Source organism: Cryptosporidium parvum, chromosome 4 (assembly GCF_000165345.1).
Source record: "Cryptosporidium parvum Iowa II chromosome 4, whole genome shotgun sequence".
NCBI lineage: Eukaryota > Apicomplexa > Conoidasida > Eucoccidiorida > Cryptosporidiidae > Cryptosporidium > Cryptosporidium parvum.
In genome coordinates, this window is record NC_006983.1 from 357,710 (window position 1) to 384,374 (window position 26,665).

Below are 26,665 nucleotides of genomic sequence, written 5' to 3' on the forward strand. Positions count from 1 at the left end.
TACTTATTCAATATCCAATTGTTTACGCTGCCGACAAATTAAACTTCATTTAGCAATAAAAGGAAATATATTTATATAATTATTTGGCGCTAATTACACGTAAATTATTTCTTGTTAGAGTAAATGAGAAAGAAAATTAACAAAGAGAAGAATGTTGATCATTGAATGAAAAAAAAATTTTGTAGAAATTGAATAGTTTGTGTATATTAGTTTTGACAAAACTAAATGATGATTTTTTTTCCTTTTTTTAAATTTAGTAATAAACACTATTTAAAAATTGTTCGTGAATTTTTAATTTACATGCATAAAACTGTGGGGAATTGGCGGGAATTTTGAATGAAGGATAGGGATCGGATATATTTAATTAATTGCTGTAATAGAATTTTCATTGTTTTTTAATTATTCTTTTTTCTTTATTTAACAATGAATAAGGTATCAGATTATAGTACAAAAGAAGAATCTCAGGACTTAACAAAAGTGAAGAAGGAAAAATCAACTAAATCGGGTATATTAAAGCATGTTTTATTAGGATCTATAATTGCGGTAATCTTTGGATGTGTATCTAAATATTACTTTTTTGATAAGATAGTTTTAACAGAAGAGAATTTACCAAATATATCATCAATTAACCAAAATGAAGTGAATATTGGAAATAAAGAAAAAACCTTAACAAAAGGAACTTTTGGAGAAGAAGAATATATGGAGTTGCTTCAAGATGATAAAACTATTACTTTAGAACAGATTACACAAGATGATTCTTTAGAAGATAATGATGAATTAATGTTTAATCATGAAGATGAAGCTTTATATGATCAAATAGAGGACGATTATCGTGATGATGAAGCTGAAGATGAGAGCGAAGATGGAGAAAATGAGTCGCAAATAGATTCTGAAACTTTAAAAAGAATGTTAAAAGAAGATGTACAATTGGAACTAGATGAAGGTTTTGCTGCAAAAGATTTTGAAAATGAAGAGAGTATTGATGTTATTGATGATGCAGAAATTGATGAGTATGAACATGAAACTGATGATGACATAACTGACAACAACTGGTCAGATGATGAAACTGAACTAAAAAAAATGGAGAATCAAAAAGAACAAGAACAGAAACAAGAAAAACAACAATAAGCTCAACATTATTCACTTCAACATAAGTAGAATTAATATAATTTATTTTATTAGACTAAATTTATGACCACTTTTCTTATTTCTTTCTTTTTTCTGCTAATTCTCTAAATTTCTATACCGGTATTAACATAATAAATGCATGTTTTGCCGCCATACGTGTCAAAGAAAAAAAGTAAATCAATGGAATATTTAGCTGCTCAATCCCACTTTGTTTCTAATCGCGACAAAGAAAATGCACTTATAAACAATTTTGAACATGCTACTATTATTCCTAGTATATGTAGCGTTTCTCCATTCTTCTTTGACAATTTTGAAGTATTTGGAAATTATTCTTTTAATCTCTTCCCAAGAAGGTTCAATAGAAATAACATTATTTAATCCAGAATAATGATAAAGTAGCGGTCCTAAATTAATCCACACACCGTTTGGGGGTAAAAGATTGGTAATGGTTCGAATGTAAGTAATAATATTTTTGGCTGTATCTAAAAAGAAACAAGTCAAAATAGCATCCCAAGCTTGAGCTTGTTTAGAATAAATCTCAACAAAATCCCCTGCACACATACTTAGGTCATGTCCTTGTTTTATATATTCATTCACACATATGTCCGGAATATGTATAGGCCGAAGATTATCTTCTTTCTTTGGCCTATTTGAAAGCGAAAGAACGTATGGGTAAATTACTATTGAGTTAACTTTGAACATATAATTTAAAGCAAAATTACTTCCTAAAAGCATTGCATAGCTGATTTCATTACCTTGGCAAGAATAACCAAGTCTAGCAACTTCAAAAAGTAATCTTCCTAGTCCTGCTCCTGGAATAAGAACTTTTATTTTTTCTGATGATGATGAATTCGTATTTATAGGAAGATAATCTTTTAAGGCTTGTATCATTGGGTCGTATGACTCCTCTCTTTCTTCCCTTCCATGCTCACTCCAGTCCCTTACAAACTGTCTGAGAGTTGCTTTAACTTTGCATAAGTTGTTCAAAGTTGTATTAGGAATATGATTTATATTTTTATTGGCAGAGGTTTTAAAGCTCTTATTTTCATTTAGTCTATTATTATTATTATTATTATTATTATTATTATTATTATTATTTAATTCTATTTGATCATAATAAAGATCAGGAGAAAGCATTAATTTTAGAAAATTCTGATTTGCATTTATACAATTTCTAAATTTATTAATTTCATCTTCAATATTTGAAATCCCTAATAATTCTCTATCTTCTCGTGATAAGCTGTAGAAATTCCTTTCTATTCTTGCTAAGTCTTTAATACAATCCCATTCATACATTAAAAATGACGTGACAACGCTAATAAAATGATTATAGTCACTTTCAATGTGTTCTTTTACTTCTTCATTATTATCAATTTCTTTTGGACATAATGGAAAATTATTTTGAAAATATTCGAGATATCTAAACATATCTTCATCATTTCCATTATAATAAACTATTTCATTCATCTTTTCATTATCTGATGAACTATCAATATCACTCATTTTTTCTTTTTATTTTTCCTTATAAATAATCTTTTAAATTAACAATAGGTTTGTAAATTAGTCAAATTTAAGATTAATTCAATTCTTTATAATATATTATACTCGGAAATAATAACATTATACAGATTATTCTTGGAGATAAAAATATACTCTAAAATTATATTTACTTTGGTTCATTTGTTAATATAATTTTCTACTTTCAAGATTGAGATTTGAATCTTGTTTAACTCAATAAAATTCAATATTTATATATGCATATGAATATATATATTACATATTTATAGATTTATTTATGTAATATATTGTGTATATACATATATATATATATATATGTATATATATATAAATTATATATATACATATATATGCTAAGAAGAATTTAAAATTTAATCCTTTTCACAAATTTATTCAAAATTCTTTATTTTATTTCGAGGTTAATTTTATTAACTAGAAAAAAATTATTTATAATATATTACCTTTAATCATTTTATTTAATTTTATTAATTAATATAATTTTATTATTTAATTAATTCGGTACCATTTTTGGCGCCAAAACGAATAATTATGATCACAAAATTAAATTTTTGAAAAAATAAAAAAGAAGAAATATAATGAAATTAATATAATGGACTTCCATCAAATATCTGAGAAGTTTTTAAACTTATTGAAAAGATATTATAAAGAAATTTATGACGATTTTTCAGAGTCAGATTTGGATGAGATAATTAAATTGAGGGATGAAATTTTAGATTTTGGGAATGAAATAGATTTTTCCAATATAATTTCAAAGAATGAAGAAGTTGAAGATTTGAATACAAATGACATAAAATATTTATTATATTCATATATAAAAGCAGAAACAACAAGGTATGTAAGAGATCATAATGTACCAAAAGAACGTGTAGAAAGAAGAAATGATTTAAATGAAATAATGGAATTATATTTACAATTTTTTAATAATACCCTTGAAATTAGAAATACAATTTTTAAAGATACCTTGGATTTGGTTGACAATTCCCAAATTAAAAATTTATTTATTGAAGAAAGTGAGAAAAAAATAATAAAAGACACCAGGCAAATAAAGATTATGAGATTTAAAAAAATTAAAGAATTAAAATCCTCATTATCGTTATTTTTTAAATCTGGATTTAATTTAACAGATGAAAGTGAAAATAGAGATATGATTTTGAAAGCAATTAACTTATTCTTTTTAGAATCTATTGAACAAGTTTCTATGATAAACAACGAAATTAATATATTAAATTATGCAATTAAAGAAGAATTTACAAAGACTTCTGAAAATGGAGACAAAAGATATGGAGATAATAACATTAATAATATAAATAACAAGATACAAAAAAATTGTCCTCCATTAAATATAAAACATATTGCACCAAATATTCGCTATTTAACATCCAAAGAAAATACTAGCAATACAGGATTTACATTTAAAGATATTAATAATGGAACAGCTGGAGTTGTAATAAATGATAGAGAAAACTTCTATTCAAAAGTGTTTGGGCCAAGCCATACTCTTCCTACAATTTCTATAGCAGAAGCTGCTGATATGGAACTTAAAGAAGCTTTGGAACAAGAAAAATCTTCCAATATTGCTAGAAAGAATAAAGAAGAGAGGGATCAGATTTTACATGATAAAGAATATAGTAAAGAAGAAGAAGAAGATGAACTTAAAGCCAGATCATGGGATGACTGGAAAGATCTAAATCCAAAAGGTCATGGAAATACTATTAGAAATCGTGGCTAAGCAAATTCTTTTTTATAGTTTAGGCGGGAAATTCATTTAAACTAATATTAATGATTATTACTAATTATTATTAACGTTCTATTATTATTTATTATAAACAAAACCTAAATAAGTTTTATTTGTACAAAATATTTGTGTCATCAGTTAATGTGTAGAATTTTCAAGTCTTTATGTGTGTTAAACACTATCTTAATGCACAACTTTTATTGATAATGATTAACTTGAGGCTTTGAATATATTGTTTAATATTAAGAGTGAATAATGAATAAAAGAGATTATTCAGAAATTGAAAATAGCTTTGAAGGAAAAGAATTTCAAGAAAAAGAATCAGAAAATAAATCAAGTATTATAGTTGAAACTATTCTAAATTCCAAGGAAGGTTTAAATCCTACCATTTCTCAAGTAAACTTAGTCTTAGATTCGGAATTAAAATCTAAGTCTAATTTGACAAATGAAAACAATAATACGTTGGAATTGGGATATGAATCTGAACCTGAACCTGAAAATGATAATGATAATGAAACTGAAGATGATGAGGATGGATATGAGCCATATATCAAATATTTGCAAGCTTTAAGCTTGTCTTGGAGTAGTTGTCAGGCTTCATCAATGCTTACTAAAGACTTGGTTGAATACATGGTGCCAAGATTTCAAGACTGTAGTACTCCTATTAAAGTGAGAATTATTATGAGTATATTATATATTAGTGATTCTCTTCGTGAATCATGTAAACAAGAATTTATGAATATTTTAAATTTTGGAGAATTAGATAGAGATGATTGGGTAAGAAAATTATCTAGATTAATGATACCATATGTACAAAAAGGAGTTTTAGATTTGGGAGAAACTGATACAGAAACTGCCTTCAAAATTTTACGATATCTTGATGAATTAAGAATGAGAGAAAACATTGATTTCAGGTTAAAGCCTCCATTAGAATCTATTCATATGTGTGATCCTCTAACTGATGAATCTATAAATAATGAGCTTCCTTGTTATAATGTTGATTATGACAATTTTGCTCCTCAGAAAGATTTTGAATTATTGCTTGCTGAAGTTGAAAAAGATGGCTTACATAAAATGAGGATTGCTAGCAATTCATTTACCAATAATAAATGAATTACAACTTGTAATGTACTTGTTACTTTGTTTACAAACAAGACACTATTTCAGGAAACTATTGAAAGATAGATAAATGAGAAAACACTACACAACTATTTTACTATTATTATTATTACCATTTTTCTTTTTTTTCCAAGTATTAAATACCCAAACTGAAATTATTCATTATTAATTCATTCCACACGTTGGCGCCTAAACTATTTTTCACTGCATCACTGCAATACCGGTAATGTGGGGGGGTACGCGCCAGATATTTAAACATTTTATTTTTTAATTCAAAAGAAATTATAAATATCTTAAAACAAAAGAAAAAAAGAATCTCACAAATTAATGATTTCAATTCAATTATATTTTTCTTCTTACTCATTCTTTTCTCACTGAAACAATATTCTACCCTTCCCAGTTTTTTTCTCTTTCAATAACCCTATCTCTAAAATTCATACTCAGTCGCCACCGTCTCGTCTCCACGGTCATCGCTCGACAATGTATAGTGGTTGCAGCGTAAGGCAATACGTAACAACATGAAATGAAATCGTAATCTCGATCTTTGCAACGATATAGTTAGAAAGAAAAAGAGTTAAATAAGTGATGGGGAATAATAAAAAAGTTGAGAAATAGTATTTTGTATTTAATATTTAATAATAATTAATTAATATTAATAATAATAGTAAATTAACTGATAACTTAAACTTTAAAGTTTTTATTCTTGAATAACACACTGGATTAAAGCATATTTTAAACAATTTGAAAACATAGATTTTTAAAAATAGGGCTTTTTTTTTTTAAAGAGTTATTAATGAAATAAAAGTGAAATATTGGAAAAATTACATTAATATTACAATATAATCATTATAATTCAAATTAAAATTAATTTAATTATAGGAATTAAATAATACTATGTTTAATGATAAAATCTAATAATGACAGGAAATTCTTTATTGGTACCTCCTAGATCAGCATTTGGATCTAGAGAAGAATTATGTGCATTTGTATCATATAAAATGAGAAGAGCAACTGAATTATTTACATTTAAATGTTCTTTATATCAAAGAGAACTTAAGTTATATTTACCGGAACCAGTTCCAAAACATAGAAGATGGATTGATACTTTTGATTCGGAAAGTATCGTTACTATACCAATTAGTAAGATAGAAAAAGATGAAATTGAATTATTTAGAAAATATTTCCCAGATAATATGGATTTAGATTCGATTTTTCCTGGTGATCTATTACAAAGATCTTTTAAAAAAAGGATTTCTAGTTTATTAACTTCTTTAGTTAATAAAATAGTATTTTTACTAGTTTTAAAACATGATACATGGTATGTACATCAAGAAGCTAGGGATGGACTTAGGGAGTATTTGGTTGAAAAGATTTGGCCAAGACAACCAAAGTTAAGGTTATTATATAGAGATCATGTTACAACTTTTGTAGATACAAGAATTCGCCATTTTAGAGATTCTGTGGGAAGATATTTTAGAGATCTTCATGCAAATAGTAAGAATGGAGAGATTATTGCGAATTTAATAGTAACTTGTGATTATAAGCAATCAGAATTGGATGATATGATTAAAAAAGCTTTAGAAGAGCAAAAAGTTATGCTTGAAAATGAAAGAAAGATGGAATATATTGAATCTCCAAATAAAAGTAATATTGAAAACTATAATGGAAAATCATCATCACTTTCTTCTCAAATTGAGAAACTTAAAAGTAAAAGTCATAAGATTTACAAAAATGATGATAGATCTTCTTTTAATCATAGAAATATTCTAGATTTTAAATATGAACTTGAAGATGAGTATGAAGGTAGGAGTAATAGTATTAGAGAAGAAAATGAAGATTCTCAAATTGAGGAGGATCTAGAATATCATATTCAAGATCTTGAGAAAGAATTGGAATTATATGAAGATCTAGAGAATGATATAGAACAAAATTTAGAACAAGAAATTGATGAACAGAATACATATCAAATTCAGGAGCAAAGACTTAAACAAAGATTGAAACAAAAACAAGTACAAAAAGAAAGATTGAAATCAAAATTAAAGTACGAGAGTGATAATGATAATGAATTTGAATTGGGACTTGAATGCAATAACAAGGAGGAATTAGACAAGGAAAATGAAAATAAAAGATATGTGAGAGATTATGTTCAATATAATCATGAAATAGGAAAGAATGTAAAATCTATGAAAAGGATGGATGAAATCCAAAAGGGTAAAAGAATGATTCACTCATCAGAAAGAAGTGATAAAGAATTAGATCAAGAAAGGGTATCAAATGGTGATGTTGAGAATGAAAAAAATACAGTTTATCCTCCTCTTAAGAAGAATAACAATAAAAATGATGAGAACTTGAAATATATTCCTCTTAATAATATAGGGATATCCAATAGTAGTAATAATTCTCCATCTATGGTTTCAATACCATCAATACCATCAATTCAATCAATTTCTACCAGTCTTACATCAACAATGTCATCATCTTCTTCATCCTCTTCCTCATCGTCCTCTTTAGTTTTACCTCCAGCCTTATCTTCTGAATTAAATGTAATTCCAGGTATAGGATATTATCCGGGCCAAATTCAAATAAACTCTCCAATAGATAAATCATCCATTTATGCTTCACTAATTTATCCTCAGTCAAGTTCAGCTTTCACAAGAGAGAATATAAAAAATCTGGAAAGCTCTTCAAACTCTAATATACTGGCAGAAAACAACTCCTCACTTTCTAATATTGTTTATAGAAACATACAGATTGATACAAATAACGTTTCTTCTAGTGCAAGTTCTCTTTCAAATTCATCTATTTCAAGTTCTTCTCCTGTATCAAAAACTTACTCTAGGTCTGATATTTTAAGCAGTGGATCTATTGGGAGTGGATCTATGCTAAATAATCACTTTCCAAGTTCTATTTCTGATTCTGGGCTCGCTACAAATCCAGGGTTTGGCCTAGGTTTGGGTATAGGAACAGGAATAGGAGCAGGAATTGGAACAGGAATAGGGGCAGGAATTGGCCCAGGGATAGGCCTAGGAATAGGAATGGGGCCAGGCCTAGGAGTGGGTCCAGGATTAGGAATAGGCATGGGGATGGGAATAGGAATGGGAATGGGAGTTGGCTTAGGATCTGGATCCGGATCTGGATCTGGATCAGATTCGGGCTTGGAAATGAAAATGGGATCTGAGACTAGTTTGGATTCAAATTCGAATCCAATCTCAAAATCAAGCTCAAATCCAAGTTCAAACTCAAACTTTAATACAAATTCAGTAATATTAAAGCCCCAAGGATACCATCCAGCTCCAATAACAAACTATCCATATAGCTTTGGATCAATCAAAGACTGTAATTCAATGTTCGGAAACCCATTAATCTATTCTCAACAACTTAATCCTAATATTCAATCAGCTTTCAATTTCCAAGCTTCTCCAGCCTACTTTATAATTCCAAATTACAACTATGCATTCCAATCCTTCTATCCCTCACAAAGTGGATTATTATCTCAATTTAATCCTTCTTTGTTCTCAACTACAAATTTAAACAGTTTTTATCCTATTGATCTAACTAAAGTTAATAGTCAATCATCTAATATAGATCATATAAACTCTAATAATACAACTTAAGCAATATAATAATTAAGTAAAAGATTTAACCAATAATAACGATTAGACTAAATATATTATCCACAACATTTTTTACATGGGTATCTTTTAGATACTGATGGTTTGTAAGTTGATAAATGACTAAAGTGTGGATTTAAATGGCTATTAGAATTAGCGCTCATCCAACTTAATTTACTCTTCTTTTTCTGTTTATTCTCTTCTTTTTGATCCTCCTCTAAACTACTTTCGTTTTTTGAATTAGCGCTAGTATATTCACTTATATCTTTCTCCCAAACCTTTATTTGATTTTCTCTGATTTTTCTCATTCTCATATCATTCAACTGTTTAGCTTTTTCTTGTTTTCTTTTATTGAAATAATAACTTCCAAAACCTATTAACATTACTAATTTCAAAAGAAATAAGATATATAAAGCTTTAGATAATAATTCAGAGCCTAATTTCTCTGTAATTACTGTGTGTAAAGTTTCTATTTTCTCCTTCATTTCTATTAGATCATTTCTTCAAGTTTGTATTTTAATTTATTCCTATATTATTATGATGGAGCCCGCGCAATTGTTTTGCATGAATAATTTTTTTTTTTCAGTTTAAAAAAATAATAATTTACAAAAAATCTAAAAATTCAGTATTTATTTGACTTTCAAGGGAAATAAGATGAATGTCTTTTCTAATAATAAATAATTAAGAATAAAAACATAATTCATTTTCCTTTAAACTATTTTTTAACCTCTCCTTCCCCCCCTCCTCATTTTACTATTTTTCGATACCTGTGTGCTCATAAGTTAATTCTCCTCTTCACCCCCACCCCCCATGAATAATTTTTCTAAAACTAATAAAAAAAATTGACATGCAAATTGCGCACTATATATTTATGAATTCAAAAATTATTTGAATTCACACTGTTTATATATTAATCTATTGATAATTTACATATTATTTAAGCTTTCGTATACATATTTCTTATTCAAAATTCTTAAAAAAAAAAGAACATTTATCCATTTTACTTGTATTCTAGTAATTATTTCCATTAAATATTATTTTCATGATCAATCGCCGGCGCCAAATATGAGACTGCGCCAATACCCTTATGGATAGTGCCCGCCTGAATTAAAGCGGGAACATGTAAGCAAATATTAATAACATAATTGAGGCCAAATAATAAAAAAAAAATAAGGCCAGCTATTAATTAAATAAAAAATAATATAAATGTTTAAAAGTGAATTTTTTTTTCTTTTTTTTTAAATAGTTATTGGATGGAAACAAACAATAAATAATTGAAATAATAATTATCTGGTAAATATATATTTGGAGGTTTATTTTAAAAAATTCCCCAATAAAGGAAGAAAAAAAAAATCAACATAATTATTACTAAGGTAATAAAAGCAAGGAAGAGGAAGGTTCAGGGGGAAAATTATTTAAATATTGTTTTATATTAGTAATAATATAAAAAGTTTTTTCCTTGAATGTAATGTGATTAAGAGTGAGAAGAAAATATATCAATAATATATATTTATTCTTTTCGCTAAATAGATTTGTAATAATTTTTGAAAGGAGAAAAAGAATAAAAGCGAATTAGGAGAAGAGTGGAAATAAATTTATATAGAAATTCAATAAAGAATTGGAGTATAAAAGAAAACACTTTTATTTTTAGACGAAAGAAGAAAAAAATATTAACCTCATTAAAATGGGTATATTAAGGTCGGAATCTATGTCCCATGGGACTCTGGTCCTTCCAAATGACCGAGCAAGAGAATATATTGATATACTCGGAAGAGAAGTAAATTTGCAATTTGTAGATATGAATTCAATTACAATGAATCGACAATATAAAAAGTATATTCAAAGAATCGATGAAATGGAACGTATACTTCGTGTACTATTTTCTGAGATTGAGAAACTCCCAGATGTGAAAGTATTAAAAGGGAATTATGAGAATTTTTTGGATCATGATCATGTTTATCAATTAGATAAAGTAGAAGAATCTCTTCAAAGTTTATATGGCCAATTTATCAGTTTTAGAGATAATAATGCAGATTTAATCCACCAAAAAAGTTCTGCAATTGAGGAATGCGCTGTAGCAAAAGCAGCAAGCCTTTCATTTGCTCCAATATCAATGTACAACAATGAAAGATCAAATAGTGACTTTTACATGACAAACGCAGTGGAAAGAGGGGAGGGTGGAATGCATGGAGGAAATCCCACACCATCATCTCCTTTAATGAATCCAGGTATTATGGATGGAATTAATAATGTTTCCGGATTTGGAGATATGATGTTCAGTAGTATTGCTGGAGTGGTGAAACATGAAGATCAAGAGAAATTTGCTAGAGCTCTTTTTAGAGCCACAAGAGGTAACACATTTACCCATTTCCAATCAATAGCTGAGAATATTATGGATCCAAAAACAAGTAAAGATGTTCAGAAGGTAGTTTTTGTAATTTACTTCCAAGGTGCAACAACTTCAGCAGTTTATGATAAGATTAGTAGAATTTGTGATGCATTCAATGTATCGATTTATCCTTGGCCATCAAGCTATGAACATGCAATTCAAAGAATTAGTGAACTTAATACTTTAATCCAAGATAAGGAAAAAGCACTTCAAGCTTATGAACAATATATCACTCTTGAGATTGAGACTTTACTTCAACCAGTTAACTCAAATAATGGAAACTCATTAATAGAGGAATGGAGATTATTTTGCATTAAGGAGAAATCCATTTATGCAACATTGAACTTATTTGAAGGGTCAGATATAACACTAAGAGCTGATTGTTGGTATCCAACAGAAGAGGAGGAAAAGATTAGAAAGATTTTGATAGCTGAAAGTAGCACTCAGCATGTTGGAGCATTTTTACTGACTAATACATCAAGTGGAGGTCATGGAGTAGCTGGAATCCATATTTCAGAAGGTGGCTCACATGATGATGAGGCAAATATATCCAACACACCTCCAACATATATTAAGACTAACGATTTTACTGTTGCATTCCAGGACTTTGTAAATTCTTATGGTATTCCAAGATACCAAGAAGTGAATCCAGCTTTATTCACTTTAGTTTCATTCCCATTCCTTTTTGGTATTATGTATGGTGATGTAGGTCATGGTTTCATAGTTTTCTTGATTGGTTTGGTTTTAGTTTTGAATTATGGAAAACTTAAAAAGATTAACGATGAAAATATGAAGATTTTAGTTTCTGGTAGATATATGATTACAATGATGGGTTTCTTTGCGACTTATTGTGGATTAATTTACAATGATTTCTTCGCTGCTGGTTTGGATATATTTGGATCCAGATACACCCTATCTCATGATAAATTACCGGATGGAAGTCACGTATTTTTACCAAATAACAATTCCACTTCAGCTTCTTTTCCATATCCATTTGGATTTGATCCAGTTTGGAAAGGAGCTGTTAATGAAATGTCATTTTTGAATAGTTTCAAGATGAAATTCTCAGTTATTATTGCCTTCTTCCAGATGACTCTTGGTGTAATACTTAAAGGTTTTAATAACTTGTACTTTAAAAATTATGTTGATTTCTTTATGGAGTTCATTCCTCAATTTATTTTTATGGTCGGATTTATTGGATATCTTAACTTTTTAATCTTCTTTAAATGGTTAACTCCAATTGAAGGATATAATAAGCCTTCTATTTTGAATGCATTAATTGGATTACAAAGTTCTTTATTTGGAGCTGATATTCCACTTAGTGATAGATTTTATCTATCTCAACCTGTCGTACAGAAATATATTACATTGGCCTTATTAATTTCTGTACCTTGGATGTTCTTCCCTAAACCACTTTATCTTATTTACAAGAGCAGAAAACAAAAGAAAGCTAGTGAGGAAGAATCTAGGATCAGACAACAACATCTCTCATCATACTCATCTGTCTCAAGTAGATTCACATCTTTCACTAATAGCTCTAAGAAGATAAGCAGATCCAAGAGTAATCTTCTTTCTGAGGATGATCATAATCTCATTGGTCATGAAGTAGAAGAATCATCTGGTCACTCTGATCCAACTGAGATTTTTATTCATCAACTTATTGAAACTGTTGAATTCCTTATTGGTTCAATTTCCAATACTGCATCATACCTCCGTCTTTGGGCACTTTCTCTTGCACACAATATGCTTGCATTGGTAGCTCTCCAGTTTACTATTATGAAGGCCTTAAACTCAAAACTCCTTATTGTTAAAGTTGTTCAACTATTTAATTTATTCTTCATGTTCTTTGCATTCACTTCATTTATCATGATTCTCATGGACTCATTGGAATGCTTCTTACATGGCCTTCGTCTACAATGGGTAGAATTCCAAAACAAGTTTTATAAGGGAGATGGTATTCTTTTTGCCCCTCTTAACCATATGAGAATTATCTTAGAAACTGAAGAGTTATTAAACTCATCTTAATAATAACTTAAATCTCTTTTTTTTTAATTCGAGGAAAAAAAAGAGTTCCAAATTATTATTAAATTACTGAAATTTTATACAATTGAATTCTTTTGAATTTACATATTTTTTAATAATAAAGATATATGAAGAAGAACATACATTAATAATATTTAGTATATAACCAAACTAGTGTGTAATCTTTTTTCTTTTTTTTTCAATTTTGATAATCTTCTCTAATTTGTTTTTATATTTAATTTGCATGCGCTTGTCCACATTGAAATAAAATGTCAACTGCAAGCATTGCCGGTATCAACTTCAATAAATGCAAGTATTTTTTTAGGAAAAAATATAACAAAGGCGCCAAATAAATAATAAAATGACGTGGCGAGCGCCAAGCAAGGTTTGCAGTTTTATTTTGACATTGAGAAAAAAGATTAAAAAAGAAAAAGAAAGAACAAGGAAAAAAAATAAGAAGTAACCTTTAAATGAAAAAATAGGTCAAGCTTCAATTTCTCATCAAAATGGAGGAAATAGATAGGAAAAAGTCTCACAAAACTCACCTATCTAAAAGAAAGGTATTAAAGAAGAAATTAAAAAAGGAAGGAGCGGATAAGAAAGAGAGACATAATCCAAAGGTAAGTTTAATCATATTTATACTTTTTAAGATAGAATTTAACTCTGAGCTTTATCTCAATTACACTCTAGGCTTTCACATTTTCTGGAGGAGTTAAAAGTGTACAAAGAAGGGTACAAAGAACCCTTGATATAACATCAAAAAGAGAAAAAGCACCAGGAATTGATAAAAGTAATGTAGAAGATGAGTCTACACCTCCATATATTGTTGCAGTTCAAGGTCCTCCTGGAGTAGGAAAAACAACTTTAATACGTTCTTTGGTGAAAAATTATACAAAATATAATTTGAATGTAATTGATGGAACTGTTACACTTGTATCATCGAAAAATCGTCGTTTAACATTTATTGAATGCCCAAATGATATGCATGGTATGATAGATGTTGCAAAAGTTGCAGACCTCGTATTACTATTAATAGATGCAAGCTTTTCATTTGAAATGGAAACTTTTGAATTCTTAAATATATTACAAGTACATGGCTTTCCAAGAGTTCTTGGTGTTTTAACCCATTTGGATAAAATTGAAGATAATAAGACTGTAAGGAAGACAAAAAAGAAGCTTAAAAATAGATTTTGGACTGAAATCTATAATGGAGCTAAATTATTCTATCTAAGCGGAATTCATAATGGTTTCTATAATAAAACTGAAATACGTAATTTATCCAGATTTATTGCAGTTCAAAAGTTTGAAAATCTATCATGGAGAAGTTCACATCCATATATAGTTTCTTTAAGAATTGAAGAAATTAATGATGATGATTATCATCAAAACAATAAGCAATCTTCTGAATCTAAAAATCCTGAAACAAGTGTCTACTTTTATGGATTTGTTAAGGGTGGAATAATGAGAAAAAACCAAAGTGTTCATATTCCAGGTCTTGGAGATTATTTGATTAATGATATTGATGAGTTTAATGATCCATGTCCTTTACCAGAAACTAGTATAAAAAAGAATGGAACTAATGCAGGATTAAGAGTATTAAAGACTAAAGAAAGAAATATTTATGCTCCATATTGTGATGTGGGAAACGTTCAGATTGATTCTAACTCTATGTATATTCATATTCCAGACAATACTGTTAATTTTACCAGAAGAAAGGTTCTTTTTAACGATGATAACTCAGATTCAGATTCAGATGTAGAAAACAATTCTCATAGTGAGGGAGAAGAGAATCTAGATGATGATATTCAAGATATTGATGAGTCCTTTGAAGAAGAAGAAGAAGATGATGATAACTATTATCACAACGACATTAATCCAAAGAGTAATTCTTCACATTCAAGCTCAGAATCTAACTCTGAGGATGAAGAATATCTCCCAGAAGCTGTAAAATATGTTAGAAAACTACAAAAGTCTCAATCTGTTTTAAACAAAAGGGTTAATAATCTATCACTGAAACTACTTCCATCTTCAGAAGTTAGCCTAGAGAACTCTATACTTTATGAAGAAAGTTCTGAAGCTGGTAAAAATAAAGGCTTTAGTAATGATGATGATCTTATGGAAACAGAGTATAAAGAAACTAATAACCAAAGTTATTACTCTGAAATTAAAAGTAAAAATAGTGATAACTTCCTATTCAGTAAAAATGTTAATTATTCATTAAAGGACTTGGTATACGGACGAAATGCTAAGGCTAGACAAGTATTTAAAAAGATGGTTTCTCAAAATAATGATAAAAGTATTAACTCTAAAAAAGCACTTTTCGATGATGATCTTGAAGATAGCCAAGACGAGTTAAGTTCTGATACAGATGATATCGGTGAAATTCTTGATACTTTCAGAATAAATGATGTTTATATATATCCTACAAAACCTAAATCTATTCGAGAATTAGTAAGTTACTGGACTGAAGAAAAGTACTATACTTTGAAACAAGAAAAATTCATCACGGGTGGAATAGATAATAGTGATGATGAAGAAGATCATCATATTGATGGAGGATTAACAAACAAAGAAAATGAAGCTTCTGGGAATACTGAAGATATTAATGATTCTATCAATGATCAGAATAACGATTCATATTCTAATCAAGATAATTCAATGATGGATCTTGAAAGTAAAATTTTTAAAATAGGAAGGTATGTTCGTATAAGAATTGATAATATTGACAAAGAGTGGATCCGAAATCGTCAAGGGATTACTATTCTAGGAACTTTATTACCAGGAGAATCAGTTTTTGGTAATATTAATATTCGAATAAAAAAACATCGTTGGTATCCAAAAATACTAAAATCTGATGATGTATTAACATTTAGTATTGGTTGGAGAAGATTCCAGTCTATACCACTATATTCAATTGAGGATAGAAACGAAACAAGATATAGAATGCTTAAGTATACTCCTGAACACATGCATTGTTACTGTACAACTTATGGTCCTATCATACCATGTAACTTTGGTATATTGGCTATTAGAAGTTCAGAAAGAACAAGTAATTTTAGAATTGCTGCAACAGGAGTATCAGTGGAAATGCAAGCAAAAAGTAATATTGTTAAGAAATTGAAGCTTGTTGGTGAACCTAAGAAGATACATAAGAATACAGCATTTATTCACAAAATGTTTAATAGCGATTTAGAAGTTTCAAAGTTTATTGGAGCTAAAATTCAAACGGTTAGTGGAATTAGAGGACAAGTTAAAAAAGCTATTAGTACTCATGGACTTTTTAGAGCAACTTTTGAAGATAAAATACTTTTATCAGATATTGTATTTTGTAAAACATGGGTTTCTATGACTCCAAGAGAATTCTATAATCCAGTAATAGATTTACCAACATGGAGAAGAATGAGAACTCAAGCTGAATTAAGAAGAGAATTAAATATTCCTTTAGCAATTAAAGCAGATTCTGAGTATGTAACTAAACAAGATAGACCTGAAAAGAAGAGATTTAATAGTGTACCAGTACCAAGTAAATTAGAAAAAGAATTACCATATGCTTCAAAAACAAAGAATGATTCTAAGAAGATAAAAGATAAGAATCAGGTAGCTGTAATAAAGAGTACATTTGAAAAAAGAGTAGCTAATTTATTCCAAAGACTATCAACTATTCAAAAAGAAAAGACTGCTAAACGTATTGAGAAGAAGAGAATTAAGAGAGAAATTAATATTAAGAGAAGACAACCATTAGAAAGAATAAGAGAAGCCAAGAATGAGGAGAGGAAGAAGAGAAGATATGCATTACAAGGTATAAAGATAGATAAACAGAGAAGAAAATTGATGATGAAGGATTAATAAGAATATAAATGAGATCAATTTAATCTATTTAGTAATCTTTAATTATTTATTAATGAATTAGTTGTAACATAATATTGTATTCTTCTTGTTCTTTCTTAGTATCTTGAATTAAATTATCAACAAAATTATCCATAAATTGAATATATTTACTTATACTTGAAGGTATTGTATAAGTTGTTGTATTTGATTTAATATCTTTTTGACAAACATTATTGTCATAATCATTTCTAATACTAGTAAGTGTAGGAACAGTTTTTGGATTAAAATTAAAATTTTGACTTGTATCAATAGGAATACAAAGTCTACCAGTAGAATGATGAATACAAAAAGGAGCTTTTAAAAGATGTCCAAGATCTTTACTGACATTAATATCTAATCTTGGATAACTATAAGCAAATACAATTTCTTTAAGAAGAGTAAGATGGGATTTATCGGATGATTTTTGTAAAGTATTAGAAAGAAAATCCCAGAATTCAAGACATGTAAAATCAGATGTTTTTTGAATCCAATTTTGAACAGTTTGATATACTTTAGTATCTTCAGAAAGATGATTTAATACTTTTTCAATATGAATAGAATTGTGATCAAAAATTTGTTGGTTTTCTAGTATTTGATCAAAATATTGCATGCATATATTAAAACATCTATCTATAAATGGATGAGATTTAATCCCATTTTGATTATTTGAAGTCTTTAAATTAACTTTCTTTTTTCTATTTTCATTACCAGTAACTAATGTTAAATAATCAATAATAGCAGTTCTTGCTTCAGAAGGTAGAAGTCTGGCTTTAGTATCACAAACCCAACAATGTACTCCTCTTCTTCCAGAATAAAGCCAAAGTATATGTTTAAAGCCAAAATCTTGTCTTAAAGAAGTATCTATAAGACGAATTGCTACAGTTACATAAAGCCAACATTTTTCACAAATAGTTTTCTCTTGACAACATGTTCGAATATCATCATAATCATTCATATCAATATCAAAGACTAATTCTCTTTGTACAGGCTTAAATCCAAGAGGGGAGATTTCTTTTTCAGAAATGGGGATATTGTAGATTGCTCCAATATCAAATTTATGTGGAGTTCTTGCAACAATTTCTTGTTTTAGTTGATCAATTGTTTTGAAATGTTGCCATCTGAGATATATTTCATCCTGATCAATTTCAGATTTAATAGTCATAGAGAATTCTCTGTTTTGAATTAAGTTGTTTTGTCTTGAATTATCTAATTGGATAATAATATAAGAAATAAAGTTAAGTTATGTTTTATTCAATATAATTGAGTTAGGATGATTCATAGTAATGAATTAAATCATTAATTTATGAATGCATTGTTCCTAGAAATTTTACTTAGCTTACCTCCTATAGTTCCTACATTATATGAAAGCCATTTTCCCAATATATTGAATGGATAAATTTTATCTAAACAAAATGAATTATGAATATTCAAATGATTATACAGCCTTATTTCTCAATTTCTAATTTATATTTTAAGGCTGTTAATTATATAATTTAAACTTACTATAAAAGAACTTCAGATCAGCTTTGTCAATAAAGCTGTCATCAGCAAATATTAAAGTTTCATCTTTTTCAAAGTTATCTTCAAGTACCATTTTAATGAATAAATTATTAATTTATTTTTTAATAATTTTGTTATTGTCTTTGATATAAAATAATAATAATTGAATTAGGCGTACAAGTATCACTTTCTCAAAAATATTCACCTTTTTGTATATTATTTGAAAAAGAGAGATAATGAGAAAGAAAGAGAGAGAGAAATAAAGATCTGTAGAAAAGGGAAGGGAGATAAATAGATTAAATATTTATTATCGTATTTTTTATTTCCTTCCTTTTTTTTTTTTTTTACCTCACAAATTTGTGAGATCTTAATTAACATTTATTTAAACAAAAAATGGGTTTGGCGCCAAAACGGGTACCGAAAATTATTTTGAAATTTTTATATTGGTTATTATTTGCAGGTTAAATTTCCAAGTTAGGTGAGCAAGTAGATAGGATAAAAAAAAAGAGATCATTTTTGGTTTATTATAGTATAACTAAATAATATAAGAGTGGTGTGTGTAGAGATTTTTGATTAGTTTGAATAAATGGTAGAAATATATGCATCTGAAAGCTCGGAAGTTGGTAAGCAAGTGAATTGGAATTATATTAATAAGGATAGTCTTTCAAATATAAACGAATTAGATGTTACGGTATTGAAGGAGATATATAGTGAGATAATTGATTTTGCAAATAAGCTTGCAGAATCGAATAGAATAATGGAGGATTATAAAGATGATGAGGATATTGTGGATGCAATTGATGAGAATGAGGGAATAATTAAGAGAAAAAAGGAGATAATTGAATTAATTGAGAGTAGATTTAAGCAATTGAATAGGGAAGATTTAATAAACGAATCAAAACTTGAAATAGATGGTAAAGATTGCAAAAATAATGAAGATAATAATATGGAAGAATATTTGTAAGAAGAATGAATATTCTCATATATTTATCTTAAGTTTTATAACATATTGATATATTTATTTTTTCTTAAAGAAAAAAAAATAATGAAGAAGTTATCGTACTAATTTTTAAACAAAATTTAGGATATTTCCAATGATAACTAATTTTCTTAAAAAAGTATTAATCTATAGGTAAAATATAACATAATGTAGAATAACTATAAGAATATTTAATGGATTTATTTGAGGCCAAAGAGTTTTAACAAAATAAATTCTTGTATTGTGACAAACTTGATAAATTAAAAAATCAGAAAGACGTGTTTCCCCTGAAGTTCTTATCAATATATTAGGAAATGGTATTTCAGGATTATATATAAAAGATTTAAATTTTTCATCAGAAAGAGTAATATCTTGAATTTGGTTAATATTATTAGAATTAACATTTTTATAATTTTCAAGATACTTTTTTGATGCCATTTCTAATTCTGCTGTCCATGAATAAGCACAACAAATATTAAGAACAATTCCATTATTTTCTTTTGTTTTAAGTTCTAAATCTTTTAAAGTATCTAATAATTCTTTTGGAAGCATTTCAATTTTCCCAGAAATAACAACTTTAGAATTCTTTTCATTTAACCAATTTCCTTCTTTTAAAATATAATCCTTAATTACATTAAATGTATCATCTACATTTTCTTGATTTCTAGAAAAATTCTCCATTGAAAAAACAAACATTGAAATATATTTTACTTTTAGCTTTATAAATAGTGGTAATATTTTCTTTATTAAAAGTGCACCTTGTTTATGTCCTTCTAACTGTGATATTCCCATTGCTTTTGCATATCTCCTATTTCCATCTAATATTATTGCTACATGATTGATCTTAAATATGCTTAAAAAACGAGTTAACACTATTTCTAATACTCTTTTTATTAATGATATCATTTTAATTAATTTCTTGATAATTTATTAAGATGTTTAATTCACTTCACTATTACATAATATTACTTTACTATAAAAAGATAATAAAAGAAAGGAAAAAGAATAAATAAACATTTATATTATTTGTTTTACCTCCCCCTCAAATCCTCGACTTGTTAAAAAAAATATATATATATATATATATATATACAATTTTTTTTTTTTAAATTAATACCATCTACTATCTCAAATATAATAAACTATTGCATTATTGACATAAATAATCTGATAAAGTCAGATGCCCGCGCGCGGCACAGCGCATGTATTTAATATAAAGAAAATGTTGATTTTCCACCTGGAGGATTATGTACTTTAACATTTGTTTTAAAAGAATTACCAGTAGAAGTTTTACCTAAAGAATTATTATCAACATTTTTTACTTCACTGGTTTCAGAGTTATTTTGATTTACATTAAAACTATCATTTTCAATATTAAGATTATTATTTGTTGCATGTAAATTTGTTATTTGTTGTTTATTAGTATTTGTTTCATTGTTATTAGTATTAGAGGAATTGCATGTATCTGAAAAGGCGCCTAAATTTGTGATTATTTAAATAATGTTGAAATAAAATAATTTGTTTAAAACTTACTGAATCCAAGTCCAAGGGAAGATGAGCCACCAGGTGGATGGTGGATTCTTGTACTTGGTTTACTTCTAAAGAATTGATTATCTTGAGCGTCTTTTTATTATTATAAAGTTTTATTTTTCAAAAGTAATATTTTATAGAAAATATAAATATATTAATTTATTAATTTCAGTAAAGTTTATTCGTAATTTAAAAATCAGTTAGATTAATACCAAATAATTGTAATATATTGAACTAACCCATTATTTATTTGTTTTAGTTAGATTCTTTTTTTTTTTTTTTAATATTATCAACTTTAAATCACTTTTTGAATGAAATTCTAAGAATCTGTTTGAGTATTATTAATAATACAAAAAATAAAGAAAATTAAATTATATAAAATGATGATTGAAGAAACAATTATATTTTACCCCTTACCTATTTAATTTATTAATATTTAAAATAAATCTCAATAATATATATATTTATATATATATATATATTTTTTTTTTTTTTAATTAATTCCCATGTAATTTTTCCCTCCACTAGAATTTATTTAAAAATTAATATATTCAATTTTATTACTATCCCCACGCAGTGGCGCCAAAAAACCCGCTTTAGTTTGAATATTTATAATTATATATATATAAATATATTATACTATTAAAAGACAAATAATGATAAGTAACATCAATAACTGCCAAAAATTGATAATTGAAAAATATTTACTAATATAGTAAAAATATTGATAATAGTAGGAAATACGTATATAGATATTATTATTAATATTTATTTAAAAAAAAATTAATATTAAATAACTTTGACAGACGAGTTATTATCTGTGTATGTCAAAACACTATAAGAATATTTGTTAAAAAAAAAAAAGAATTATATTAATGTACTAATCTAAGATTTTACTAGACTTTTTTTTTAAAAAAAGGAAATAAACAACAGTATTCAAGGTCAAGGGTTTTTTTTTTTTTTTTACTTTTAAAGAGATTAAGGAAGGTATTTGTTTTTATGTAAGTAATATACTGTAGATATATACTTTTGAATGCAACAGGTTAAAAAGATTTAAAGGTGAAAAAATAAGATTTCAAATTTTATACAAGGTAAATAAAGACAAGTTATACTTACATATATAAATGTATATGTACGTATAATTGCAACTATAATCATATTTTCACGTGAATTTGGTCAAATAATAATCTTTAAGATAATTAATATTGCAAATATTAAATATTAACAATTTAATAAAAAGTAATACAATAATTTATTAGTAAGGTATGCCATCTAAAGACAATAATACAAATATGTCATCATCTTCATCATCCAGAATTGCTAATGCAAGTGAAGATAATGAAATAAAAATGGATATTGAGGAAGGTCATATAACTTCTAATAATAATAATAATAATATTAATACCGATCCATATATGATGAAGGGTGCAGAATATCTCAACAAAGAATCAAGATGGAAAAATAAACAAAGAGTATTAGTATTATCAACAAGAGGAATTAATTTTAGACATCGTCATTTAATGGAAGATATTAAAAAGTTATTACCACATCATAAATCTGAGGTAAAATGGGAAAAGAAACAACCATTTTCTGAAATCTCTGAAATGAGTGAATTACGTTCTTGTAATAATATTATATTATTAGAAGCAAGAAGACATGAAGAGTTATATATGTGGGTAGCAAAATGTCCAAATGGTCCTAGTATAAAATTCCAAATATTAAATATACATACTTTAGGTGAATTAAGACTTGCAGGAAATTCACTTTTAGGTTCAAGACCATTATTATCTTTTGATTCTGCATTTGAATCTGATAATTATGTTCATAATATTAATTTTTCTCAAGAACAAAAACATTTGAAATTACCATTAAAATTAATTAAAGATTTATTTATTCAGGTGTTTGGTACTCCAAGATATCATCCAAAAAGTAAACCATTCCATGATCATGTTATTAGTTTTAATTTTCTAGATGGTAAGATTTGGTTTAGACATTATCAAATTGCTCCTACAACAGAAAGAGATCATAATAATGTTGATAAGCAGGTATTAATTGAAATTGGTCCAAGGTTTGTATTGGAGCCAATACTAATATTGGATGGTACTTTTTCTGGTCAAGTTTTATATAGAAATCCTGATTATAAATCACCTACTTTACTTAGAAATATTATTAAACAAGGATATTCTTCATCATATTTACAAAGAGTACAAAGTAAACAGAAAAGATCAGACTATAAGGATGATTTGGATTCAAGTTTGATGAATGTACCTGAGAAGAAGATGCAAATATTAAGAAGTGACAATGTTGATGATTTTCTATTAGAGTAGATATATCAAATAGAGTATGAAATGGAAGAATAATCACTAATATTTAGTGTATTTAAATCACTTGAGGATGATTTTTCTTCTTTTTTTTTTTCTCTCAAGTACCAGTATAATATACTGAAGATATTATTATTGTTATTATTAATTTACATTGATAATCAAAGATAATTAATAACTAATATGGAAGATTATTGGAATTATGAAAAATAGTTGTATTAAAATGATTGTTATTATTATCATTATTTTGCTAATTATTATCAAATTTTATAATAAATAAAGAATTAAATGTGTATTAACCGAAAGAATCTTTAATACATTAAATTAATAATTTAAAAATTTAATAGGTATAAATATATGAATATAACATGGAAATAACAAAGCAAAACAAAGGAAAATCAAACAAAATAACAGAAAGAAATGAAAAATCGTATCCAGGCTATCAATGAGTCGCAATGTAGCAGACATACACGACTAACTTTTTAAGTTGGTTGTTTATTAGAATATTTATTCTAATATATAAACTATAGGGAAAGTCCCCATGTGAGAGTAAGAATTCTCTATATGGCTTTAGTTATATAAGAATATACTTACTAATCTAGAGGATCATCATTAATTTGGAGTATCTTTATTTATTTAGATTCTTTAATGTGAGGTACCTTTCTTATCTATCCTCTTTATTGGATGGATAAAGATAGTGATACTGATATTATAGTGAGAGATTTCTCTTACTATGGAATCTTATATAATTGATACTGGCAGTCTCATTATTATTGAATGAGTGTAAAATGTGATCGTTAAGTTAATAGCGACTGGTATCTTTTTAAGTAGGATACAACAGAATGGGGCTTACACTTGATTTGCTTGGTAATTTTACTTTGATATCCCAATGTTACTATTTTCTTTTTTTTTTTTCTCCTCCCTCTTGTTCTACCTTTATGTAAGTTTAAATAGTAGTAATAAATAGTAGATATTAAAGTAATTAAAGATAGAATTTGGAATATTAAAAAGAAAGAGAAATGAAAGTATATATTATAATATAATGGACAAAATATACAAATTATATTAATATACAAGTTAAATTAAAGACCAAAAATACGAGTAAAATTTTTAGGTTTTCGACAATTACCAGAATACATATTTGCATGTAAATTAATATTATCATCATATATAGATACACCATAGACAACTTGATCAGATATTTGACAATTATTTCCAGAAGAAGGAGTTTGATAAGCACTATTTAGTGTTTTAGAATAGTAATTATGTGAATGAGAATTGTTTGAAGTATTTGGATGGTATGTATTCGAATGAGTAAATTTTGACTTGGAAGAAATTGAAGAATTAGAAATAATATTATTTTCTTCTATTTTCATTCTAGAAGATTGATTATTAAAGTACTTATTGGATGATTTTGTTGTATTGTGATAATTTAAATGATTATTTGTATGGTTTTTTGGGATAGGATATGATTTTTCTCTATAATAACAACTATCTTTATTGTTATTAGTATTATACTCATGACTTGTAGATTCATATTCTTGATAATTATCGTAAATATTATCATCATCATCATCATTATCGTCATCATCATCTAATTCATGATATAAGTTTTCAAATCCTTGACTAGACAATGTAGATATTCTAGATATTGATAAAGTGTGATCATGAGTCATATAAGAAGATTTAGATGATTGAATTTTAGGCTTTGGAGATAAATAAAGAATAAATTGTCTAACTTTTGAAATAAGTTCATCTCTCCAATTAAGTTCAATATTACAATGGTTAGCACCATTTACATACCATGGAGTGTATTTATTAGGAGAAAGCTTATAAAGCATTTCACCATGGTTAAATGGAATAACAGTATCAGCAGTACCATGAATAACAAATACTGGACATTTAACTTTTTGTATTTTTTCTAAGTTCTTAAATGCATCATACCATGGTAATGATTTACTATTAGTATTATTACATATAACAGAGACTGCACTTTTAATACCAGAATGAATAATAATTCCTGCGATATTAATAGAATTATAAGTTGAAGCAAAATGTATAGTTGGTGCTGATCCAATTGATTGACCATATAAAATTAAGCTAGAAGAAGGTAACTTTAAATGATTAATAGAATAATGAACAATAGTTTTAATATTTTCATATAAAGATTCTTCAGAAGTTTTTTTCTTGGATTGTCCATATCCATTGTATTCATAACTAATAATATTAACACAAGCTTTGTGAGAAAAATCTAATAAATGACCAAATAAATAACCAATATCTGTGGCATTTGAATGAGAATATATTATAGTAAATTTTGCAGCAGGATTTTTATAATAAAAGAAATCAATAGAATTAATAGAAGAAAATTTTACTTGAATTTGACATCTTCCTGGATCAATATTAATTAGATTCTTTTTCATTTCATTTAAAGTAACATATCTTTTTCTATGAAAATCAAATAATACAATAGAATTACCACATTTCGAATATTTATAACCTTTAATAATTGGTGGATGAAATGACATACTATTAACTAATTGATTTTTTATACCAGGTATTACAGAAATACATCCCAAACAAAATAACATTCCTTTCTTTTCTGATGGCATTTTTATTTTGATTAATTAAAGTTTCAATTATACTTATAAGCTTTACAAAAATACTCGAAATAAATTTTATATTTACTTTGCTTTAATTTTAAAATTACTTAAATATATATATATGTATATATTAATATTTTTTTCTTTAAAAGTTTCTTGAATTAAAATAAATTAAAAATAACTTAAAATTAAAAATTTAAAAAGAAAAGTCAAGATTAAAAACTTTTTTTTGTAAAAATTTGCTTTTTTCTTTATTTTTCAATTCCACATTTATTATTGCTCTTCTTCTCTCTTTTAAAGACCCCAGTCTAATAGTGACATT

At 26.8% G+C, this 26,665-nt stretch overlaps 13 protein-coding genes across 13 annotated transcripts; 8 read left to right on the plus strand and 5 right to left on the minus strand.

The window, feature by feature from the left end:
* Positions 1 to 423: 423 nt before the first annotated feature.
* On the plus strand, positions 424 to 1,128 carry cgd4_1410 (hypothetical protein, possible transmembrane domain near N-terminus; the record flags this gene model as incomplete). Its single annotated transcript, XM_625737.1, has 1 exon — positions 424 to 1,128. One exon carries the CDS (start codon positions 424 to 426, stop codon positions 1,126 to 1,128), a length of 705 nt encoding a protein of 234 aa, XP_625737.1.
* Positions 1,129 to 1,317: 189 nt separating this feature from the next.
* cgd4_1420 (hypothetical protein) lies at positions 1,318 to 2,631 on the minus strand (the record flags this gene model as incomplete). Its single annotated transcript, XM_625738.1, has 1 exon — positions 1,318 to 2,631. One exon carries the CDS (start codon positions 2,629 to 2,631, stop codon positions 1,318 to 1,320), a length of 1,314 nt encoding a protein of 437 aa, XP_625738.1.
* Positions 2,632 to 3,256: 625 nt separating this feature from the next.
* Positions 3,257 to 4,396, plus strand: cgd4_1430 (hypothetical protein; the record flags this gene model as incomplete). Its single annotated transcript, XM_625739.1, has 1 exon — positions 3,257 to 4,396. One exon carries the CDS (start codon positions 3,257 to 3,259, stop codon positions 4,394 to 4,396), a length of 1,140 nt encoding a protein of 379 aa, XP_625739.1.
* Positions 4,397 to 4,657: 261 nt separating this feature from the next.
* Positions 4,658 to 5,515, plus strand: cgd4_1440 (apicomplexan specific protein; the record flags this gene model as incomplete). Its single annotated transcript, XM_625740.1, has 1 exon — positions 4,658 to 5,515. The coding sequence occupies one exon, from the start codon at positions 4,658 to 4,660 to the stop codon at positions 5,513 to 5,515; it is 858 nt and encodes a 285-aa protein (XP_625740.1).
* A 923-nt stretch (positions 5,516 to 6,438) lies between these two features.
* On the plus strand, positions 6,439 to 9,135 carry cgd4_1450 (hypothetical protein; the record flags this gene model as incomplete). Its single annotated transcript, XM_625741.1, has 1 exon — positions 6,439 to 9,135. One exon carries the CDS (start codon positions 6,439 to 6,441, stop codon positions 9,133 to 9,135), a length of 2,697 nt encoding a protein of 898 aa, XP_625741.1.
* Positions 9,136 to 9,191: 56 nt separating this feature from the next.
* Positions 9,192 to 9,617, minus strand: cgd4_1460 (hypothetical protein; the record flags this gene model as incomplete). Its single annotated transcript, XM_625742.1, has 1 exon — positions 9,192 to 9,617. The coding sequence occupies one exon, from the start codon at positions 9,615 to 9,617 to the stop codon at positions 9,192 to 9,194; it is 426 nt and encodes a 141-aa protein (XP_625742.1).
* Positions 9,618 to 10,783: 1,166 nt separating this feature from the next.
* Positions 10,784 to 13,546, plus strand: cgd4_1470 (vacuolar proton translocating ATpase with 7 transmembrane regions near C-terminus; the record flags this gene model as incomplete). Its single annotated transcript, XM_625743.1, has 1 exon — positions 10,784 to 13,546. A coding segment is annotated over one exon (2,763 nt), but the record flags the coding sequence as incomplete, so codon positions are not given.
* A 687-nt stretch (positions 13,547 to 14,233) lies between these two features.
* Positions 14,234 to 17,389, plus strand: cgd4_1480 (BMS1 like GTpase involved in ribosome biogenesis; the record flags this gene model as incomplete). The annotated part of the gene is made up of 1 exon (XM_625744.1): positions 14,234 to 17,389. A coding segment is annotated over one exon (3,156 nt), but the record flags the coding sequence as incomplete, so codon positions are not given.
* A 52-nt stretch (positions 17,390 to 17,441) lies between these two features.
* cgd4_1490 (DNA primase small subunit) lies at positions 17,442 to 18,650 on the minus strand (the record flags this gene model as incomplete). Its single annotated transcript, XM_625745.1, has 1 exon — positions 17,442 to 18,650. A coding segment is annotated over one exon (1,209 nt), but the record flags the coding sequence as incomplete, so codon positions are not given.
* An 846-nt stretch (positions 18,651 to 19,496) lies between these two features.
* On the plus strand, positions 19,497 to 19,874 carry cgd4_1500 (hypothetical protein; the record flags this gene model as incomplete). The annotated part of the gene is made up of 1 exon (XM_625746.1): positions 19,497 to 19,874. One exon carries the CDS (start codon positions 19,497 to 19,499, stop codon positions 19,872 to 19,874), a length of 378 nt encoding a protein of 125 aa, XP_625746.1.
* A 162-nt stretch (positions 19,875 to 20,036) lies between these two features.
* Positions 20,037 to 20,795, minus strand: cgd4_1510 (conserved hypothetical protein; the record flags this gene model as incomplete). Its single annotated transcript, XM_625747.1, has 1 exon — positions 20,037 to 20,795. The coding sequence occupies one exon, from the start codon at positions 20,793 to 20,795 to the stop codon at positions 20,037 to 20,039; it is 759 nt and encodes a 252-aa protein (XP_625747.1).
* Positions 20,796 to 22,684: 1,889 nt separating this feature from the next.
* cgd4_1520 (Brx1p nucleolar protein required for biogenesis of the 60S ribosomal subunit) lies at positions 22,685 to 23,746 on the plus strand (the record flags this gene model as incomplete). Its single annotated transcript, XM_625748.1, has 1 exon — positions 22,685 to 23,746. One exon carries the CDS (start codon positions 22,685 to 22,687, stop codon positions 23,744 to 23,746), a length of 1,062 nt encoding a protein of 353 aa, XP_625748.1.
* A 1,076-nt stretch (positions 23,747 to 24,822) lies between these two features.
* Positions 24,823 to 26,352, minus strand: cgd4_1530 (conserved protein; the record flags this gene model as incomplete). The annotated part of the gene is made up of 1 exon (XM_625749.1): positions 24,823 to 26,352. The coding sequence occupies one exon, from the start codon at positions 26,350 to 26,352 to the stop codon at positions 24,823 to 24,825; it is 1,530 nt and encodes a 509-aa protein (XP_625749.1).
* Positions 26,353 to 26,665: the final 313 nt, after the last annotated feature.